The following is a 20,217-nucleotide window of genomic DNA, read 5'->3' on the forward strand; positions in this document are numbered from 1 at the left end:
GAAACATGCTATTCCCAAGTTGCTGACGGAAAGTACCGAAAAATAAACAACTCCGTAATAATGTTTTTAATAACATTATTTTCCTTATTGCTTCCAGACAGATCTACGTTTTATATTAATAGGAGATGTGGAGTGTGGGTCCCTTCTGATTTGGCTCTTCTCACTTAGCTTAAGGACTCCATGGTACGGATAATTTCGCCACTCTTTGTTTATTGATCATTGTCTATTCAGATTCCTCCCTACATTTGGACTGAACGCTAGTATGCGTCATTCGAATGCCAAGCACGCCCACATCTGTAACCGCGTTACCTGTTTGTCACGTATCTTTGAGACCGTGTAAGGCCACGGACGGATACGCGGAAGTGAGTTTCCTCATCTAAAAAATAGGCTGTGCTGTTTATAGCTACAAAGTGCAAGTGGCTGGTGCTGATTATATTAAACTGAATGCCGCAGGGAACTGTTGTATGTGACACTTGGCATTTTCGTCCAAACATCTAGCTGTCGTCGGCTCCTCGGAGACATGTCCTTAGATGTGGCATCTTCTAACCATTTATCCTGATCAGGCTTATGGGAGGTGCGGTATGTGCAAATCCTGGACATCACAGGGGCACGTACATATACACATTACTACTAGTTACCCTAACTACAAGTCTTTGGACTGCAGGAAGAAACTTGCACAATTTGGGTAGAATTGTTCAAGAGTTACAAAGAGAAATTCCTGGGTTGGGACCGCTGTTGCTATGGTAATAACAATTCAAACTGTCAGTTCCACACCAAGTGAGAATCAAGCTGCTGGTGGCTGATGTAAATGAGTTTTTCTCTGACTAATGCTTCATTGACCTCGATGGCAAGAGTTAAACCTGCTTTCGAAGGCGCTCTGTTGCACAGAGATGATATATGACCATTCGGTCTCCTTCTCCTGCAGGAAATAAATCACAGGATAGCGGAATTGCAGAGATGGAAGAGCTTCCTGTCCCACAGAATATCAAAATAAACAACATCACGTGTGACTCCTTCAAGATATCCTGGGACATGGACTCTAAAGCCAAGGAGCGCATCACGCATTACTTCATCGATCTCAACAAGAAGGAGAACAAGAACTCAAATAAATTCAAACACAAGGTAGGCACCTTCGGAGGGAATTTCAGGATGGATACCTTGACTTAATCGGTGACGTTCATACCAGTTGTTTGACTTGTGTCTGAGTTTTTAAAAGCAGCTCAAAATTTTATTCATACGACTGGGTATTTACCTAATGCAGAACATCATTACTGTAAATATTTGGTTTAAAAACTATAGAGACTTAGAAAGAGAAAATAAATGACAAAAGTTATTGAAAGATTCTGCCTTTTTTCTTAAAAAGACATTCACAATGCATTGGTCTGCGAGTGCATAATGCAGATATCTGTAAGATTTTTAGACTGCTTTTATTCAAATACAGTATGTAATCATTATAGGTTATAGTAGATCATAGTCTACTTCTTCCTCTAGATGAAAAGTAGGAGTTAGAAACAGAGAAATGCAAATTTAAAATTTTTTTAAATCTGCGCCTTCAAAGGACACAACAGAAAGTAATTTTCATAAGGCTGCTCTTCTCTCCTGACTAAAAGCTACGGAAGAACTCTCTGTACCATAATGCATTTTCAACACACAGACTTAAATCTACAGTCTGCACTTTGTACACATTATGAAGTTATTTTTTGGAAATAAGTATCTTCCGAGACTCATTGCAATCACCTGATTAATATAAATGAGATGCAATTGGACATCATATTTCTGTAAATAAAAAAGTAAATTCTGTGGAATATAAATAATATGAATTTAAAAGTACTGAAAATTCATGCATAGTTTATGTATGAATTCTGTTATCTATGGAAACAAGATGGAAACTGGACTGGGGAAAAAAAAAAAAACGTAAAATTAACCAGAACGTAAAAAATGTTTGAAAAGAAAAATTTTCAGTCAAATGCTAATGGGACAAAATGAGCGAGAGAAACTCCCAACGAAGACAGAAGATGTTTCAGTAGCGAATAGAGAAATTGCCGTTATCAAGGTTTACTGAAAACTGTTCTCCAGAAACATTACTTAAACAGGCATAACGAAGAGCTCAAAAACACGCCAAGGTAATTAGCCTGTCAACTTCCAACTTAATTCGTTTAATGTTTTTTTTTCCTCTGATTTGAAGACAGATCCTCGAACCACTCAGCCTTGATTCCCTGCCTAGCTATACAAGCAATTATTTTACTTGTGTGACTCCTGGTTCCGAACATGTTTTCTCTGTCTGTCTGTGAGCGTGGTTTAGAATTAGAAAACAGTAGCGTGTTCTGAGACGATTAATTCACGTAGCTTTTCGTCACCATCTGCGTGCACCCTGCTTTGTGGCATTATACTCTCCTTTGTGGCAGGTGGTGGCTTATTAAAATGATGTTAGCTTAATCAGTGTCCCCCTAATGCGGGAACGGTGCCACAAATTCTTAAGCCTGAATAAAAAAAATGAAGGAAGAAGGTTCTAGATTTTTAAAGGTGTCTTTAGTGGCCCCTACAGGTCTGGCAGAATCGCACAACACAGTAGCGTTGAGCCGGCCCGGCCTTCACCGCCTGTCCCCTCTTCGTAGGACGTCCCGACGAAGCTAGTGGCCAAGGCCGTCCCTCTTCCTATGACCGTCCGGGGGCATTGGTTCCTGAGCCCACGCACCGAGTACACTGTGGCCGTCCAGACGGCCGCCAAGCAGAGCGACGGAGACTACGCTGTGTCGGAGTGGAGTGAGATCATTGAGTTCTGCACTGCCGGTGAGGGGTGGGCTCCATGCAGGCTGGACATATGCCAGAGGGATGGTGGCAAAAGGCAGGATGTAGCGTTTAAATCAGAAGTGCCAAATAAAGCCCGTAGAGTAGAGTACAGCGGCTTTCGCTCGAACACCCGCTGTAAATCGGCTCTTCTGGGCTGATATTTTTACATTTTTTTTAAAATGACAGACAGCATCCAATAAAACCCAGTGATCTTTCATGCGCGCACTGGGGTAGCTAGGCAGACCTGCCGCACAAGCAGCATAATTTAGAATCAGAGTAGCTAAGCCAGGGAAATCGGCTGGAGTGAAAACAACATACACACACTGTCCATCCAAGAACAGAGCATAACAGCACGTGGTTTTAATCATGTGCTGGCAGAAAGTGTGTCAGCCAGACCAAACCCAGGTAAAGGTCTACCATTCAAATTCACCTCTCCCACAACTAAACGATACTACAATGCAAACTGTATTTTAACTGTATTTTTTTGTCCTATGTCTTATACCCATGTCTTAATATGTCACGTTTGATTGTCTTATGATGTTTATCATCTTTATCGGTAACACTTTACTCGAGGAAGCACAATGCAGTAGACTATACTCCTACTTAATACATTAATTAACCGAAAAACTAAATGTTAATTTATGTACTGATCTCATGTTTGTTTGTCATCAGTCAGTCATAACGGTTCATGTATTTCAGTCAGTTGTATTTGTTTATGATTTGTGCTTGAGTAGTGCGTTATTACGTTACTTGTGCCCCCTCAAATACAGTAATATTTATTAATCTCTTCATTTCTTGTGTGAACCCATGTGCTGTAGAGTTGAAGATGCCAGTGAAGACGCTTAACTTTCAACTCAAGTCCGTTCTGGGAAACGCCTAAAATATGGTTCTCTCTGTTGGCAGATTACTCCACGGTCCATCTCACGCAGTTGCTAGAGAAAGCTGAGGTGATCGCGGGGAGGATGCTGAAGTTCTCGGTCTTTTATCGCAACCAGCAGAAGGAGTACTTTGACCATGCCAGGTGGGCCGTCCTACAGGACCGTTGGGGAACAGTGTGTAGGGCTGTCTTTCAATTTGGGGAAATGTTCCCCTGCTTATTGATGTTCGCTCTTAAGCATCGGCCAGGGATCTGATGAAATGTAATTTAGCCCTCAAGGCCAGTCGCAGATATGGGGTTATTTGATTACTCAGTGTGCTATACAAGGGCGGTGGTGCAAGCTCGGCCAAGTGATTCTGCTTCATTTCGCTAATCCTCTGTCTGATTACATTAATTAAACAGATACTGTGATTACCGGGATCACTGCGACTCTGGTATTGCAGAGGACATAAGAAGGAAAAACGACAGTCAGCACAGCGCTATAAATCACCGCTGATCATCAAAATAGAACGTCCGAGCAAAAAAATAATTTCATTTCTGTATATTATAAGGAAATATGAACCTCATAAAACATTGTTTCGTAACAACAAACTTCCATATGTTCTTAGTCACTTGGCTTTTTCCGGCACAAATCAGCTGCTTCTTGCGTAGACAGGATGTTTTCAGATCTGCACGAAACTGTCTGGGGGAAAAAAAAAATAGCAAGCGGGTTCTCATGACAAGACAGAATAGTCAGGCTCCTTATACGTGAATCTTGGAAAGCAAGCCAGGGTTACAGCACTAGGAAGCTAATATCTGCCGGGGAAGATTTTTATTCACTGATGTAGTTTTCCTTCCCAAAACACACACAATTCTCTAGTCTGACTGTTCCCTGTCACAGCTCACAAGGTAAATGAATGTTGGATAGGAGGTCACACCAAATGCTGAAGGAACGAAATTAATCCATGTTTTACAGGAGTTGCATGAGTGTCTTGAAAGACCAGCTTCACATTTCTCTGAATCTTTTATATCACTGGAATGTTTGGATCTGATCTTTAAACAGCTTTGTCCTTGCAGTTCCCAGGAACATTAGGAACGGAGAGGATAGAAGTGTGATATTTCTGTAATTACCTTTTTATCCTCAGCTGAGTAATTGACAGTGAGAAAGTTAGCTGTAAATACCTGTGTTGCACATTTTGAATGATGTGAATTTCTGGAAATCCAAGGACAAGGACATTGAGAGCACTGAGGCTCACAGGAGTCTGTGTCGGTGATCAGAAGGTCCCTGACTCGAATCACAGAGCGATGTCACCATTGGGCCCTTCAGCGAGGCCCTTAACACACAGTCACTCCAGGGACCGTCTGATCCTGCTTTTCGTTTGTAGGTCACTTTGGATAAAAGTGTCTGCTAATTAAATACAATGTAACACTCAGTGAAAGCACCAAAGATTGTACTTCAAAGCATGGCAGAAACGTGTGTAGCGGAGTGAATGACTACCGTCCACCGTGAACCACACTTTGCTTTGTTGCTATAGGCAGGCCCAAAACAACAAGATGCTCCCATCCGTGAAGGACAACAGCGGCAGTCACGGTTCTCCCATAAGCGGCAAGCTGGAGGGCATCTTCTTCAGCTGCAACACCGAGTTCAACACCGGCAAGCCTCCGCAGGATTCCCCCTATGGGAGGTACCGCTTCGAGGTGCAGGCTGAAGTCCTGTTCAACCCAAAGACCAACCTGTACTTCGGGGACTTCTACTGCATGTACACGGCCTACCACTACGTCATCCTGGTGCTGGCCCCTGAGGGTTCGCCGGGCGACGAGTTCTGCAAGCAGCGGCTGCCCGCACTGGACATCGCCGACAACAGGTTCCTGACCTGCACTGAGGAAGATGGCCAGCTGGTGTTCCACCACGCCCAGGACGTCATCCTGGAGGTCATCTACACCGACCCGGTGCACCTGTCCCTGGGGACTGTCGCCGAGATCAGCGGGCACCAGCTCATGAGCTTATCCACGGTCAACGCCAAGAAAGATCCCAGCTGCAAGACCTGCAACATCAGCGTGGGCCGCTAACCCACCCCCCACCCCGCCGAACCGTCACCCTTGGAAAACACCCTCCAGAGATTGTCTAACCCCTTTAATGTCCGGTTGGCCCCGACTTCATAAACAGCATGCATTCACAGCTTTCAACCAAACAGCCGTCTTTTCATTTGCCTGTTTTATTTTGCTTCTTTTTTCCTTTTCATTTAACGAACACCTGTTCTGGCTAAATGTGTTCCTATTTTTCTATCTTTTATGGAGGTATTTGTGAAGTCCCTGCCAAGTCAGACAGTAACTCCGCTTTTTCCTCCCCGGCTAAGATGCTTATAACAGAAAATACTGCGAAACTTGAGCTGCGATGTAATGTTTGCCAAGGGTAATAAAAACTGATCAAACCGCTGTAGTAAAGCAATGGTAACAGCTTCTAAAAGGAATTACACAAATCCGTATTAACTATCTTGTGATTAAATTATAATTACCGGATAATATTTGAGCATGATAGGTTGTACCTGCAGCATGATTTCAACAAACAAAACCTAGAAATGTGACAACCTCCGCCATGTTTTTCGGCAGTGTTAAATGTTATTTATTCTAGAAACCATATACTGTGTTAAAACATAATAAATGTGATATAAAAATATTTATTTTTACTGTTGTATACAAAACAGAGAAACCGGAAGGAGAGAGAGGAAAGCAGGGGATAGGCCGATGGGGAGGAACGGCAGCAGCAGGCACAATTTGCGGTAAAGTAAAGAAATAAGCTACCGCTAACGTTAATAAACTAGCTAAACGCTAACATTCCTTTTCAGCAGATGTGACCGTAAAGCAACACAATCCAGACGGTGGCCGATCTAATATCGCATTTCGTACAGTTGCAGCACAGTAGACTCGAATAGCCTTGAACTGGACGGCATGCAGAAACGATAACATGGCTCGCAGTTATTCGACTTAAAAACAAAAACAACATCTCACGGCTGTGTACATTTCAAAGACGAGTTTGCGAGTGCGCTTGGCGCAGTGTTTCCCGAAAGGAATCACGACCAAGGCAAAGTTTTACTGGGAAATTCACGGAACGGTGACCACTTTTCAGTCCACGGTTGAAGGACGGATTGCATTATTAGGGTTTAAAACCTTTTTGTTTTGTTTTGTTGTGTGTTGGGCTCACTTCTTCATCCCATACGCCTGTTTCATGTCATTTGTACATTTCTCTCAAGTTGAAAATGGCTTCGCACGCCCCGAAGTCCACGTGCATGATATATGTAGGCTTTTTTGGAAACTGTAGCAGAAGGATGTTGTAGAATTGTGATGACTGGAGGTTGTCTCCACTGCAGAAGAGCTTAAAGAGTGGTCTGCATACTGAATTTCAAACACTGTAAGTATCAGTCTTAGTCACTGGTCCCAGAAACACTGTAAGTATCAGTCTTAGTCACTGGTCCCAGAAACACTGTAAAACCCAAAACCAGACATGAGAAAAACTGCATATTATTCTGACTTTGGTTTAAAAAAATCTCTTCGGTAAATATAAAGTGCCATATTTTAGCATAGAATTGACTTTCCCTAATATCTGTTTCTGTCTCTAAAATCTTTGTTTTTCCAAATAAAATAGCGTTAAACAACAATACTTACAGTAGCTGTGGTAGTGCACTATATGTTGCATCTTTGTCAAATGATGTAATTTTGTCAACCAAGGTGAATGTCATAAAGTGCATCGCAGTTGTCAGTATGGCACAAACAAGTCCGATACGAAACGTCTCTTTGTTCAAAGGTGTTGAGCAGTTTGTTCAAAAATAAATCTTAAACGAACAACGTCTTTCTCTCAGATAGTCTTTGAAACGTCCTGTTTACTCAGAAGGACTTCCAGTAATCTGAGTTTAGCTTTCAGGTTCTTGTACTCCTGATACTCTTCAGCCATGGGAATACGGTCATCCTTCTGAACGGCCCTAGTGGGGAAGAGAATGAAATGGGACAAGCTTGAACAAGTTAGAACAAGCTAGAACAAAGTAGAACAGGGTAGTCTGCATCAACTTAGTTTAGTGCATTGCTGGATATGAAATGATCTGAATATTAATTTAATGCATTTACAGAAATGGTTAAACAACCTACTTTCTCTCAGAAGATGCAGTGAGAGTATTCTCGAGGTAATTTTTCTGGCCAAGCCATCGCTCTCATGGGTGGTTATTTACTGTTATTTACTGCTAAGCACAACATTTTGTTATAGTAAGATCAGAGGTTGCCCTCGAGGAGACTTACCTCCCCATTTGTCTGAAAAACTGCAGCTCAAACTCTCGGAGTGCCTTGCGACGCCTCTTCTTCTCCACTCGGGTTTCCCGGAGGGACTCCAGGAGCTCTGACCTGGAATGGCGCCCCCCCCAGCAAAGAGCACAACATGGGATTTCCATCCACCAACTGTACAAACCAGATTTCCTTGTCAAACAACTTAAAATAGTGACAAAGAGATTTCCGGTTTATGTCAGCAGGATTTATGGGTCATGTTAATTCTAATGGCTGCATGTCCAGACATAACTAATTATAATTCTTTATAGAGTCAATTATTATAATCCGCTCTAGCATCTTCATCCGTTTTCTGTCATGCTAGGCCGTCGTTTCCCACATGATACAACTGAACAAACATTTTGCAAGTGTCAGCGACCAACCTGAAGCTGCTGCACCAGATGGAACATGAATAAACAGCTGCAATTAAATTTACATTCTTTAGCAGCCATTAAGTGCTAGGTGTAAGCCCCCCCCCCCCCCCCCCCCCCCGCCTTAACATTCTTGCTAACTGTTCCCTTTATCTGCATCCAACATTTAGGCTTGGCTGACTGATTGGAAAAATTCATTTCTTTTCTTCGTAGTGCAGCATTTACATTTAGTTTGCTTTCACTTCCAAGTAATTATGTCTTTTAACGAGCTGAAAACAAAATAAAATTAGGATTGGCGTATTGGAACGGGCTTGTCTTTTATCCCACCCTCCCCAAAATCTCACAAGCTAAAATTCAACAGGGCCGTACCCAGAGAAGCAGGTTCTGAAAATGGATGGAAGGATTTTTGAAGTTCTAACATTTAGTTTAATAGGATTTTTTTACTTGTGTTGTTTAGCACCCATTAATTTATCATGGTTCATCAACAATACTGATCGCTTCAGTTAGCTTAATTAAGGGATCTGGGCTGCTTTAGGTCCGTCTGTTCAGTGAAGAATCCTCAAGGCGTTTCCTGTTACCTGGAGGCCTCGTGCAGGTTGGACATGGTGACGCCCGGCTGACGCACGGCTTTGACCTCATCCAGCGGGGACACAAAGGCTGTGTCGCTGTCCTCTTCCTGTGTCCCTGGCGACTTATCAGTCGGGGGTGGGCGCTCCGACCGACAGGGCTGTACGGGGCATTGCGGCACGCACTCCTCATCTGACCCCTCCTCTTCCTCCTGTACAGAAGCCCAGACCCCCATCACCCACCACGACCTCACCATTCATCCACCTTTTTCCAACAATATGCATATTGTAGGGGATGATGAAATAAATGCACGGCACGCTAACAATCCCTGTGTGTCTGGCCATATCCCACTTTATAATTATAATATGCCAGTTAACCAGCGTCTGAATCTGAAGCTATTTACACAGGGTATATTTTGCATTCTTTCCGCTTAACAAAAATAACTAACCCTACATGCTGTAGCCACAAGGGTCTCAACACATCGAGTTATCACATTCCTTGTAAGGCCAAGAGAACACGCACCACCTGAAGTTAGAGGAGATGCAAAGACACCAGACAGTTAAAGATCTGAAAGGTTACTGACTATGGTGGTGATGGTAGGAGTGGCGCAGAGCAACTGCTTGATCATCTGGTATCTGTCGTACAACGGCTTCACAAGGCTCCTCTCCTGCTTCGAGTCCTGAGATCACATGAGGCTGGTTACCATGGCAGCACGCGTGAACAGGAAGCAATTTATCATGGTGTCATCGCTGGCACGGGATCCAGCACACTGATATTTAACAGAAGAAAGGTCTTACTGGTCGGCCATGGAGACTCTCGAAGTACAGCAAGCATTTCTGCAGAGTAATTTTTTCCAGGGCCATCTGTTTTTGGGTCATTTCCTGGATAAACGAAAAAGCGAGGAGAACAATTTATTCCGCAATTTAGTTTTATTTACCTTTCACATTTTGGGGGTGATCTTGAGCACCCCCCAGCCAGCCGTTACATTCCGCGTAGGGGGCTATTTGTCACGTTGTGGGTGACCTGATGCCACTCGGGGCCATGCTAAGCGAGGCGCCTGTCAGCACCCGAATCCATCACACTGGCGGGAGCTACAAGCCAGCATTCCACAGGCACAACGGTGGCAGTTATGAGACACACTTAGCATTTGTTTGAGTTATACGATTCAGCCCTGGGCTCAGCATTTTACTAGTAGCGGCACTACAGAAACCAATGTTATATATCTTTTTTTTCCAGCAACCAGTTTTAAAACTATACCAGCTGCAAAACACAAGCCTAAACAGGTAAAGAACACACTGTCACCTGGACGGGGACATAATCTCCAGCAATGGCTTTACCTTCATATTGTCTGGGAGGCCAAGGGCCTGTCGCTTCTCCCTAAGTCTTTTCAGCAGGGCGTCTACCGTCTCCTCCAAGGAGGGCTTATGCTGTGACTCTGTCGCCCCCTGCAGGTCACTGTTGTACTTGCATATTTCTGTGTCCTTCTGCTCTCTCAGCTCCTCCACAGATTGTTTCAATTTGAGGTCTATGGAATAAAAGAAATTCAAATCAGTTTTTTTTTTAATTTGGGGGTGGGGGAGGGAGGTTGAATTCATATATTTCCAGTCTTAACCAAGACAGATAGTGTTCTCCTTATTTTAATTTTTATTTTCATTATTCTGCAGTAACCTCAGATTCCTTCACCAGCAGCAAATTGTTAATTGGATGCTGTTCTCACCAACCATAACATTCTACTGCGCTATATGCATTTTATTCATTCATTCAGGGGGAAATGTTTCATGGCTTAAAGAAAGACCAGGGCGGTGTTCCTCAAAGTAGGATTTCGCAGTTAGCTGGGTTAACTTAAGCCAGAAGCCATGATCATTTAATAAGAGTTTAGGTGAGAAGCATTCCTCCTCAGTCATGACTTCTAGCTTAAGTTAACCCAGATAACTGAGAAATCCACCGGAAGGTGGAGCAAGTTCCTACCTTTAAGCTGCTTGCGAGACTTGGCAAGCTCATTCATGAGCTTGGACATCTCTGGATTTGCCGTTTTATCGTTGTGTGAGGGCTGGGAGAAGGAACAAAGCACATAATCAAAGAAAAGGTGACGCAGAATTAAAATAAAATGCAAAACTAAATCCGACCTGCAGAGGGCGACATTTCCCATACTTGTCACTGCTCTCTCCGATGAGAATAATGCAGGACTGTTAGCCGTTATCCCTGGACTGGTCCTCAGTAAGTTGAATTAGCATATGCTTCATCATAATAACTCATATAATAACTGATTTGTGCTAGACATAACCAGTAAAGCTTGGCTTTGAGGTATGAAAGAAAACTATTGTTGAATTTTGGGAACTTCTTATACTTCCAGATAGGAGAGCGTTTCCCAGAAAGGTCGAATATATCCGGTCCAACGATATGCTGCCACAGCTGCTGTGTTTTAAGTGTAGAAAATCAGGCATTTAGAAGCAGAGACGTGTTTTTTCATTCTTTTACATTTAATATTGCAATTCCACTCGTTAATATTCAGAACGAAAACAACAGGTATCCAGCAGCCACGCTTCTTGGACCCCTAAAAAGGGGAATTCCATCCATCCAGTTTTCATAAGGACGTTCAACATCAAATTACTTCCAGTGCATTTTGGAGGATATTGCAGCAAATGAAGAAAGATGTGCATCTTTCTGTGCTTCACAAATAACTAATTTGAATGTTATTTTTCTTTTTGCACTGAAGTCAATAACAGACGATCATGATTCAATTGACTTTGGAAAAATGTAAAACTTACGTCTTATATAGTTATATTAAATGGGAGGGCTTTCCTAGACGAATGTGTGGTGCTGTTAAAATTTGATGAGTACTCCCGTGCGTGGGCAGATGTTCACAATAGGTAAGCAATGTGATATTCAGAGCAGATTTGTACTTAATAGTCAAGAGTACCATATGGTAACTAATGGAATTATTCTGGAGTTCCCCTTCCCCGACCAACATGGATGTTGCACATACCATGTACTTCTTCTCCTGTTCAAACCTTTCTTCGAACTTGCGAATTTTCCTCTTGAGGGTCTGGGTGTGTTTCGTGAGAAAGGCGATCGACAGCGTGTCTTTGGCGCCCTCTGGAGGTTCACTTCTGTCAATGCCGCGAGCCCTGAGGCAGGCAGGACTTGCGTTACCACAGAGAGTCAGGTTCATTCACACGGAGACAAGGGCACGTACACGTGCAAAGTAACGATGCTGAAAATACAAAATGTACATTTCATGCAAAAATAAGCATGCACATCATTTTATAACTAAAATATCACGATTTAACTATTTGATAAGTATAATACAAATATTTCACAAGTGCTTGTGTCTCTCGAGGACTGTTATATTTATATTATATTCTAGGAAAATGAATCTCTATGAAATGTAAACAGAAGATACAAATGAACCAGGAACCAACAGAGGCTAAAATAAACAGGCCAAGGTACCAGATGTCAATTTAGGAGGGTTCAGGGAGTGGACGTGTTACCTTATGCCGTCAGGCTATGGGTGTGGGGAACTGGGATGCAGTGGGTGTGCTGGAGATGGTGTTTGGGAAAGGGATAGAAACTCAGTCAACTCCCAAAAACCCACGGTCAGATGACTTATTTTTCCAGTAATTCATACCATTCTGGGCTAATGTGGTGCGCGGGTCTCTGTGACACTGGGTGGTTTTCCCAGCACTCAGAAACCCGGACTGAGTGCACAGAAGGAGGTGCCGACTCATGCAGCGTATGTTGCCATCTTACATGATGAACTGCTGGGAGCAGGGGGGCGATGGCGCCGCCTCCGGGTCCGTGTTGAAGCGCAGGCTCTGGCTGAAGCTCGGACAGCGTGGCGATGGGAGGGGGCTCCCGTCGTCCATGATGTGGTGCAGGAGGCGGCTGGGCCCCGGTGACGACTGGCTCTCGCAACCCTCCCCCTCCAGAATCAGGGCTCTGACGGCTGACCTGGGGTCTGTTATGGGCGACATACAGTTAAACAGGGGGATCCCAGGCTCCACTTCCTGCTGAATGACTGCTTTCTAAAACGTTCTAATAAACCTCCATAACACACACTATATGAAAAAAGAGTAGCAGTTTGTACCTTTGCTTGTCACTGAGGATGCCCTCAAGGCTAAATGTACCTTTTAAGGTAGAGAAATGGAGTATAAGGAACATTTTTGTACCATTGGGGGTACCTTAAGGTTGTTTGTACCTTAGGGATGTCGCTCAGAGTCCATTTCTGTACTTAAAAGGTACATTTATCTACAGCTAAGGGTACAATAGGCAGACCCTTGTGGGTACAGCAGCACTGACAAGCAAAGGTACAAACTGGTGCTCTTTTTTTCTGACAGTGCAGATACTTAATGAAATATTTCAGCCCTATTTCTATGTATTTGAACTTTATAGCTATATTATGAACGATTTTGTATAAGGCTAAATCATATGAAATGTATTTCTATGGAGCTCTTCTACATCTTTAAAACCTTCCCAGTGGAAAATGCTAACTTGCCGGGACAGTCGCAGACATTTGTTATCAGGAAAGGTCCATTACCCAGTGGCACTTCTGAATCTACCGCTCCTCATTATGAAGCTCATACATTATTTATCTGCCCAGCAGGCTTTTATTTCCCTATGGCCTGGATTACCAAGACTGAGACCAAGATTTGTCTGTGCGTACGGCGAAATGTTTGCTGAAACGACACCCCTGCACCGGCTCCCCTTTTGAAAGGTGACCTGCGGCCGAAAAGTTCAAAGCTCGCGTTTCAAAGTTGCCCCCTGCGGCTTCTGAACAGCGACACAGCAGTCTTCACCCCAGTCACCTGACGGTTCAGAAGCAGAGGTACGTCAGCACCTCCAGCACCCTGCGTGCCTCGCTCTCCTCCTCTCGCTCTCCTCCTCACGCTCCCTCTCCTTCCCTCCACGTCACTTTTCCAGAAAAACCTATTTTCCTCTCCAGCCACTAAATCGACTCAAACCTTTGAATACGTCATGGGTCTAAAGAAGTACAAGTTAGATAAAAGTAGAACAAAATCAGCCTTAATTGCTGACAGTAGTAACTGTAATAGTATTATTATTAGCTAGTAATAATATACAGCAATGCTGACAGGCGTCCGGATGGCAACTTCCCTTTAAGAACAGGTAAGAGTACAGAAAAGCTGCTCTCTGACCCACTGACCCGCATCCCCTTTTATATACGGCTGATTAAAATACAGACACTTTCTTGGCACTTATGGGCAAAAGTGCAAGCAGCAGCCAGCACACACCCCCTGTAGTGTCTCGTGCGAACCCAGAATAATTGGGATATACCCGGGGGGGGGGGGGGGGGTGTCGAAAATGGGTGGGAGGGGGAACGGGATAAGAGGGGAGGAAGAGATCCTCGGGAGAGCTGCGAGCGTGACTCTCCCCGGCTCGTGCAGCGAGCAGCCCCCAGACCCGCAGAGGTGTGCAGAGGGGACACCTGAAACCTTCTGCAGAGTGGCTGCTTTCAGCCATATCCCCGGGACGCCTGCTCCCCGGCGAGGAGCTATTCTTAGAAGCGGAGCTTTCAGCCGGATTCCTGACACCGCACATTTATCATGCAGCAAAAACGATTCGGCAAAAAAAAGCGCGACTGCCAGCCCCGGAATTCGTATCACAGGCAGCGGGAATTTCATGCTGCCGCGCGGCTCTGAGCTGGGGACCCCTCTGCGGCGGCGGCGGAGTCTGTCACGTAGGACACGCGCATTGACTTCACTACACGATCTGACGGAGAGCCCCCTTGCCCCGTGTGACGCGGCAGCGTTTGCCAGGCGGGAGCATGCAGAGCCCCTGGGAGGGGCGAGGGGGGGGATGAGACGCAGGGGGGGCCCGCTGGCCCGCTCGCTTACCGCCAGGGCTGGTCTCCTCGCTGCGGCTGCCCCGCACCGGGGTCTGGCTCTGCTCCTTGGTGCCCGGCGTCGGTGCTGTGTCCTCCGGCGACGGCCTGAGGGAGGAGCCGGCCTCGGCATCCAGTGCCTGCAGCTTCAGGAAGGAACTCTGCCAACAGAAGCAGAACATGCTGCTTCTCGTGGAAGCGGAGCGGCCGTGTCCGACCGCCGGTCTCCGTCACCGAAAGGATGCCGTCGGAGAGCAGGCGTGTGGGTGTGATGGGGGGGGGGGAGGGGGGTCTGGGTTCTCCTGTCTTCCTGGGGAGTCTCTCAGATGCAGCAGCGCACCGCCTCCTCCACACAGCCCTGTCGGCAGATGCGCTTGTGCCTGCGCTCGCTTGCCGACCGCTGCAGGAGTCCCCGTCCGTGTGGAGCGTGCATGCCTTACCGCCGTATCTGTAGTGGAGGGAGCCGGTGGACGGGTGGGTGGGTGAGTTAGCGAGCTGTCGTCAGCAGCGGTAATTTCCTAAGCTCGGCGTGTCTGATATGTGAGCAGGTATGGGTGGGGGGGTGGGAAGAGAGCTTATGCGTGGGGGCGGATGCTTGCGCGTGCGTGCATGCGTGCGTGTGTGTGTGTGCGTGCGTGTTTCAGGAAAGTGGGGGGGCGGGTTCGCTGCGCCCTGGGATACAGTATAGCAGCCTCTCCTGCGTTTACGGGGCCGATGTTTCATTCAGCACACTGACATCACGATCTGGTGAGGAGGTGGCCCCTCCCAGCCTCTCGCCCCCCTCCATTCATAAAAGCAGCAGCCTGCAGAGGAGCAGAGTCTCCCTCCGTTACGTGCGCATGGGCACATACAGACGCCAAGCGCCTCCTGCATGCTGGGAGGCGCCGCTGCTGAGGGGGTAGGTGACACTTTGGGGGGGGGGGGGAGAGGAGGTATGGAGGTGCAGATTGCCGGAACATTCTCACACGCCGATTTGGTGCCATCTCCAGCAGAGCTGCGGCAGCCACCGCCCCTTCCCCCCCCCCCATGCTGGGGGATGCTCGCGGAGGCAGCAGGCTGACACTGCTTATGGTGGGGGGGGACAGCACTGGCTATAGTCGTGCTCTACTCACTGTAATGGGTGAGTCACTGATGGCTACTCCCCCCTCCCCCACCCCCGCTTGGCCCCATGCTCCTAGGGGAACAGTATCCTTCGGCATGCGCATAAACTTCAGCTCGTAGCACACGCAAGATATGTGTCAAGTTGTCAGCAGGCCGGGACCCCCCTGCCCCTGCGGTAACCACAAGAGAACAGAAAACGTGCATGAAAATATTCAGAAATACACTTACATTATTAAATGTCATTATACACAACGTATCTGTATGCCTAATAAACATGAACATTTACATTGATAAAATGATACATTTAGAAAGATGAAGAAATGATCACATGCTTAAAAATACAGAAACTACTGATTAAAATCAACACTTAAAAATAACACCCTCCACAACGGTTTTTTGTATAAATTTGGAAGTTCAACTGGCATACGGAAAGCTTTTCTCATTTTCATGAATTCATCAACTCGATAAATTGTTTAGGGATTAAGGGACAATTTGTGTACAAGGATTGGACTAAGATTACAAAGAGAGGCCACCATCCTGCCTCCAGGAAGAAGGTGAACGACCTTACTGAATGGTGCCACGATTACAACATCTCCCTCAACATTAACTAGACAAAGGAGATCATCGTCGACTTCAGACAGACCAGAGGCCTCCACTCCCCAGTTTTCATTGATGGATCTCCATTGAAACCATCAGCAGCTTCACGTTCCTGGGCATCCAGATCACCGACTCCCTCTTGTAGTCTCCAAACACCAGGTACATCCTCAGGAATGGTCAGCAGAGTCGGTTCTCCCTGAGCAAAGAACTTTGGGTTGAGAACCAAAACCCTGGTGATCATTTCCTGCTGCACCATTGGGAGCATCCTGACTGGATAGCGCCTAAGACTGCTCAAAGGTCTGTCTCGATCAACAACCTTCCATAGCTCCAATCGATCTACTTCTCCTTCAGCCAGAAGTGCTCGTGGGAGTTTTACTTACACAAAAATGTTCTGAGGCCAGAAAGAAAAATGATTGGTTCAAAGAGATAACCAATCAGATTGCAGAGGAGGCGGGACCAAGATATTTCCCACGAGCAGCAAGAACTAAGATTACAAAGGGAGGCCTCCTTCCTGCAAGGACCACATGCATCATCAGGGATTCCAGTCACCCAGCTCACGCTCTCACACTCCTGCCCTCAGGAAAGCGTTACAGGTCCCTGACCCACCAGCCCCTCCCAGCTCAGAGCGTTCCATACTATTATATTGTTAAACCAGTCACCTGCCTCTATGCCCCCATTGCTTTATATTGCCATTGCTAATATTCCACATCTGTACTTCATCTTTAGTTTTCCATACTGTGGTCCCATTGCACAAATTGCCCTGCTGTTTCCCCAAACCTGCCGGCCACTGACCCATACAAATTTCACGGCGTTCCTCAGAACACGTGAGAATAAAACTCGAAACGTTTGTATCTCTGCCTTTCTGCTGTTCACTAGTCATTATTATCACTGTAAAACGGAGAAAAAGGGAATAGAAGTTTATGTGTACGATGCTGACAATCCTAACTGCAACCACAAACTGAAAATTGTTAATGAATAGAGCATGTACCTTACTCCAGGGAACGAAAGACAGGGTACATGCTGGATTAGATGGGCCGGTCCATCACAGGGCCCTGTGATGCCAAATGAAGCTACATGAACCACTTGCTGTATTTTCTGACTCCACTAGATGGTGGTCTCTGTTCAAAAAAAGGACTCAAAGCAAGCCCCAAAGCAAGCCAAGAGCACCATCTAGTGGGGTCAAAAAATACAGCAAATGGGTCATGAAGCTTCATTTGACCATCACTAGCTGGTGATGGTACTTCCTCTTTGGGTAGATGCAGAATCCCAAATGAAGAGGTCAGCTACAGTAAAAATTCACAACCAATGGCCTGTGGGGGGGGAGCACTTCCCGGTATCAGAATTATAATGGAAATCGGACCTACTGAACTGAGAAGTGCTGGCAACACCAAACATCTGGTTAGAGCCAATTGTGCTTTTACCAAAGTCACTGGTAACGTTAATGCTTACTAGTGACCTGCTAAACCCTCCAGGAGTAAAAGCAAATCTGGAAAAGTCTGCTTTGACTTGAGAATTCTAGGTATGGTCAAGGTAACTGCCCTATTACACTTATCCACCATAACCAAAACGGAAAGCAAAGATGCCATGTAAGAATCAACATTCGAAATGGGGGATACAGGGAAGGATAAGGTTCATCTAGACACCAAGCAACAAAAAGACTCAAGACCCCAAAAGCCCTCATGCAGTAGAGTGCTCATTAATTAGACAACCCATTAGGCACGACTATTCAGTGAGTCAGGCCACCTCTAAATGGTTTGACCTCTGGTACCTTCAGCAAATCGAAGGCTCTTCGAATGCATTACGGCCATCTACTGATTTGTCTAAAGTGGTGCTGTAGGTACACTTAATTTAAACGCTCGTACAAGAATTAATCAATTTGCTTCCTGAGAGATCAGCTGAAGCTTCACTGGTTTCCTACCACCATTTCCTCCCCAGTTAAGACTGTAGTCTTCAAAGCTTTCATAAATGTCTCTTACACTCATTTTATAACGAGGGTATAGAAATTTATACCACACTGATGTCAAGATATACAGTGATGTTCATGTTTATCTAGACATGTATATTTAATATAACATAGCTATTAGTATGCAAAACATCAGCATTAATCCACAAATAAAGGATGGCCTCTCGTGTATTTTGATTTTTAAACTGCATCAACACAATCCAGAAAAAGATCATATATAGGTCACACAGAATGTGCAGTTTGATTTTACTGTTTGCAAGGCATTCTTGGGTGCCTTGAAGATGCCTATAAATAAAATTTATTTATTATTATCTAATTCTATTATTTTTCCACCAAAATGGAAGAACAATTAGGGCACAAGTATCACTGAATGACAAATTCGATTAAACCAATTTCCTTAGTATGGGACTGATTATAATTTCAACTAGGAATGTTAGTACATTCCAAAATGATTAATCTCAGTAACCTTAACCTACACGGTGGGGGGGGTGGGTGGAGGCACAGTATTACAAGTGGCCATTAATTTGGAATTCACACAACTGAGGACTTGATTCCCAGTACACATAGTGAAGTATCATGCGACTGGGCTGAACAGAGTACCTACTGTAAATGGAGGGATTCGAGCATACAGTTTCTTACAAGCCAAAGAGGAAACTGACAATCTAAACATCTCCAAACCATGATTTGTAAATCCAAAAACCGAGACAGCCCTCAAATACGGGGTAAATGCCCCAATATGATGACCATTTATGGTATGACACCAGCTGGCACATACAATCCTGGAGGGTTTCTAATTTGCTTTAAGCAGGGAAAAGAAGAATTTCTTGAAGACTTTAGATGCTTTACTTAAATGCATTTTTACACCATTATAAAATACTTTTGGTCAGTTGCATGTCAAAGATGTGGTTTCCATCCAAGTAAGCCAGACAGAGGGGGGGAAAAAAGTCAGTATATCAAGACATGCATTTGGAATTGCATCAGATCTTCCATCAGATCATGCAGAAAATGGGCCGAGGAATTCTTTCAGAAACATAGAACTTTTATTTACCTTCTAGTTATCAGATGCTTGGTATGCATTTCACTGGAAAGAAAGGAAGCTGTTATTTGAGAATTTGGGCAGCAATGATATAAAATTAAGCACCAATTTTACCCTTCGCCAGGGCCCGGTTTTGGAACAAACTGTACATGAAGATGTATTATATTACCTAAGTTATACCTTCTGGGCAGCACTTCTTACTCAGGCAGATGCACGGCTGCCAAGGGCAGGTGGGAAGCTCCGGGTTGGTTGCAAGTTGACTTGAAGACAATGGGGGTCGTTTTGGGTGTCGTTGTAGGTGTGGTTCTGGCCTCCAGGGTAGGCTGACAACCACTGATGGGGCATTAGCGTCACTGTCCTGGCTCACAGATCGGCAGCAGGGGGCACCCCCAGTAATTGTTGATTCAAGAATTAGAGAAAGAGGGACATTCATTCTGGGATGGGCCATAGCCATGGACAATTAATTTTGTAGCCCCAGGTACAAAGCTGTGGAGGACTATCCCAGTCAGAGTGGAGCCACAGCTGCTGAGGACAGGATGTGTAGCCGGAGGGGGGGGGGGGAGGGGGGGGGGAGTCATAACATCACCAAGGGTGACACTACAAAAGAAATATAAAAAGTTAAACTGAGCATATTGAAAGCTGGGTGTCCTAAAGGTCATTCAGCTTAGGCTTTAAAGACAGGAACAACCCCCCCCCCCTTGCATGAATAAATTCCATCTCAATCTGAAAACCCTATTTCTGTCCATCGCCAAAATAGCCAACAGCACACCAGCCACTGACCACAGCTTC

At 45.2% G+C, this 20,217-nt stretch overlaps 2 protein-coding genes across 5 annotated transcripts in view; one reads left to right on the forward strand and one right to left on the reverse strand.

Moving 5' to 3' along the window:
* phyhiplb (phytanoyl-CoA 2-hydroxylase interacting protein-like b) overlaps window positions 1–7,489 on the forward strand; it is a 33,627-nt gene extending 26,138 nt beyond the window's left edge. For 2 of the 4 annotated variants that reach the window (XM_048987129.1, XM_048987126.1), the window contains exons 2-5: window positions 926–1,122; window positions 2,616–2,790; window positions 3,694–3,811; window positions 5,182–7,489. In XM_048987129.1, the coding sequence (XP_048843086.1) occupies window positions 958–1,122; window positions 2,616–2,790; window positions 3,694–3,811; window positions 5,182–5,716 (993 nt within the window). In that variant the 5' untranslated portion in view covers window positions 926–957 and the 3' untranslated portion in view covers window positions 5,717–7,489. Of the gene's footprint in view, window positions 1–286; window positions 363–498; window positions 580–925; window positions 1,123–2,615; window positions 2,791–3,693; window positions 3,812–5,181 lie in introns of those variants that run through there. The other 2 variants (XM_048987127.1, XM_048987128.1) reach the window with 2 other exon arrangements.
* Window positions 7,481–15,005, reverse strand: fam13c (family with sequence similarity 13 member C). The gene is made up of 10 exons (XM_048987125.1): window positions 14,745–15,005; window positions 12,643–12,850; window positions 11,879–12,020; window positions 10,861–10,942; window positions 10,230–10,417; window positions 9,690–9,773; window positions 9,476–9,571; window positions 8,904–9,103; window positions 7,934–8,035; window positions 7,481–7,623 (listed from the first exon to the last, which is right to left on the reverse strand). The coding sequence occupies exons 1-10, from the start codon at window positions 14,911–14,913 to the stop codon at window positions 7,500–7,502; spliced, it is 1,395 nt and encodes a 464-aa protein (XP_048843082.1). The 5' UTR covers window positions 14,914–15,005; the 3' UTR covers window positions 7,481–7,499.
* Window positions 15,006–20,217: the final 5,212 nt, after the last annotated feature.

Source organism: Brienomyrus brachyistius, chromosome 20, assembly GCF_023856365.1.
Source record: "Brienomyrus brachyistius isolate T26 chromosome 20, BBRACH_0.4, whole genome shotgun sequence".
In the NCBI taxonomy this organism is placed as follows: domain Eukaryota; kingdom Metazoa; phylum Chordata; class Actinopteri; order Osteoglossiformes; family Mormyridae; genus Brienomyrus; species Brienomyrus brachyistius.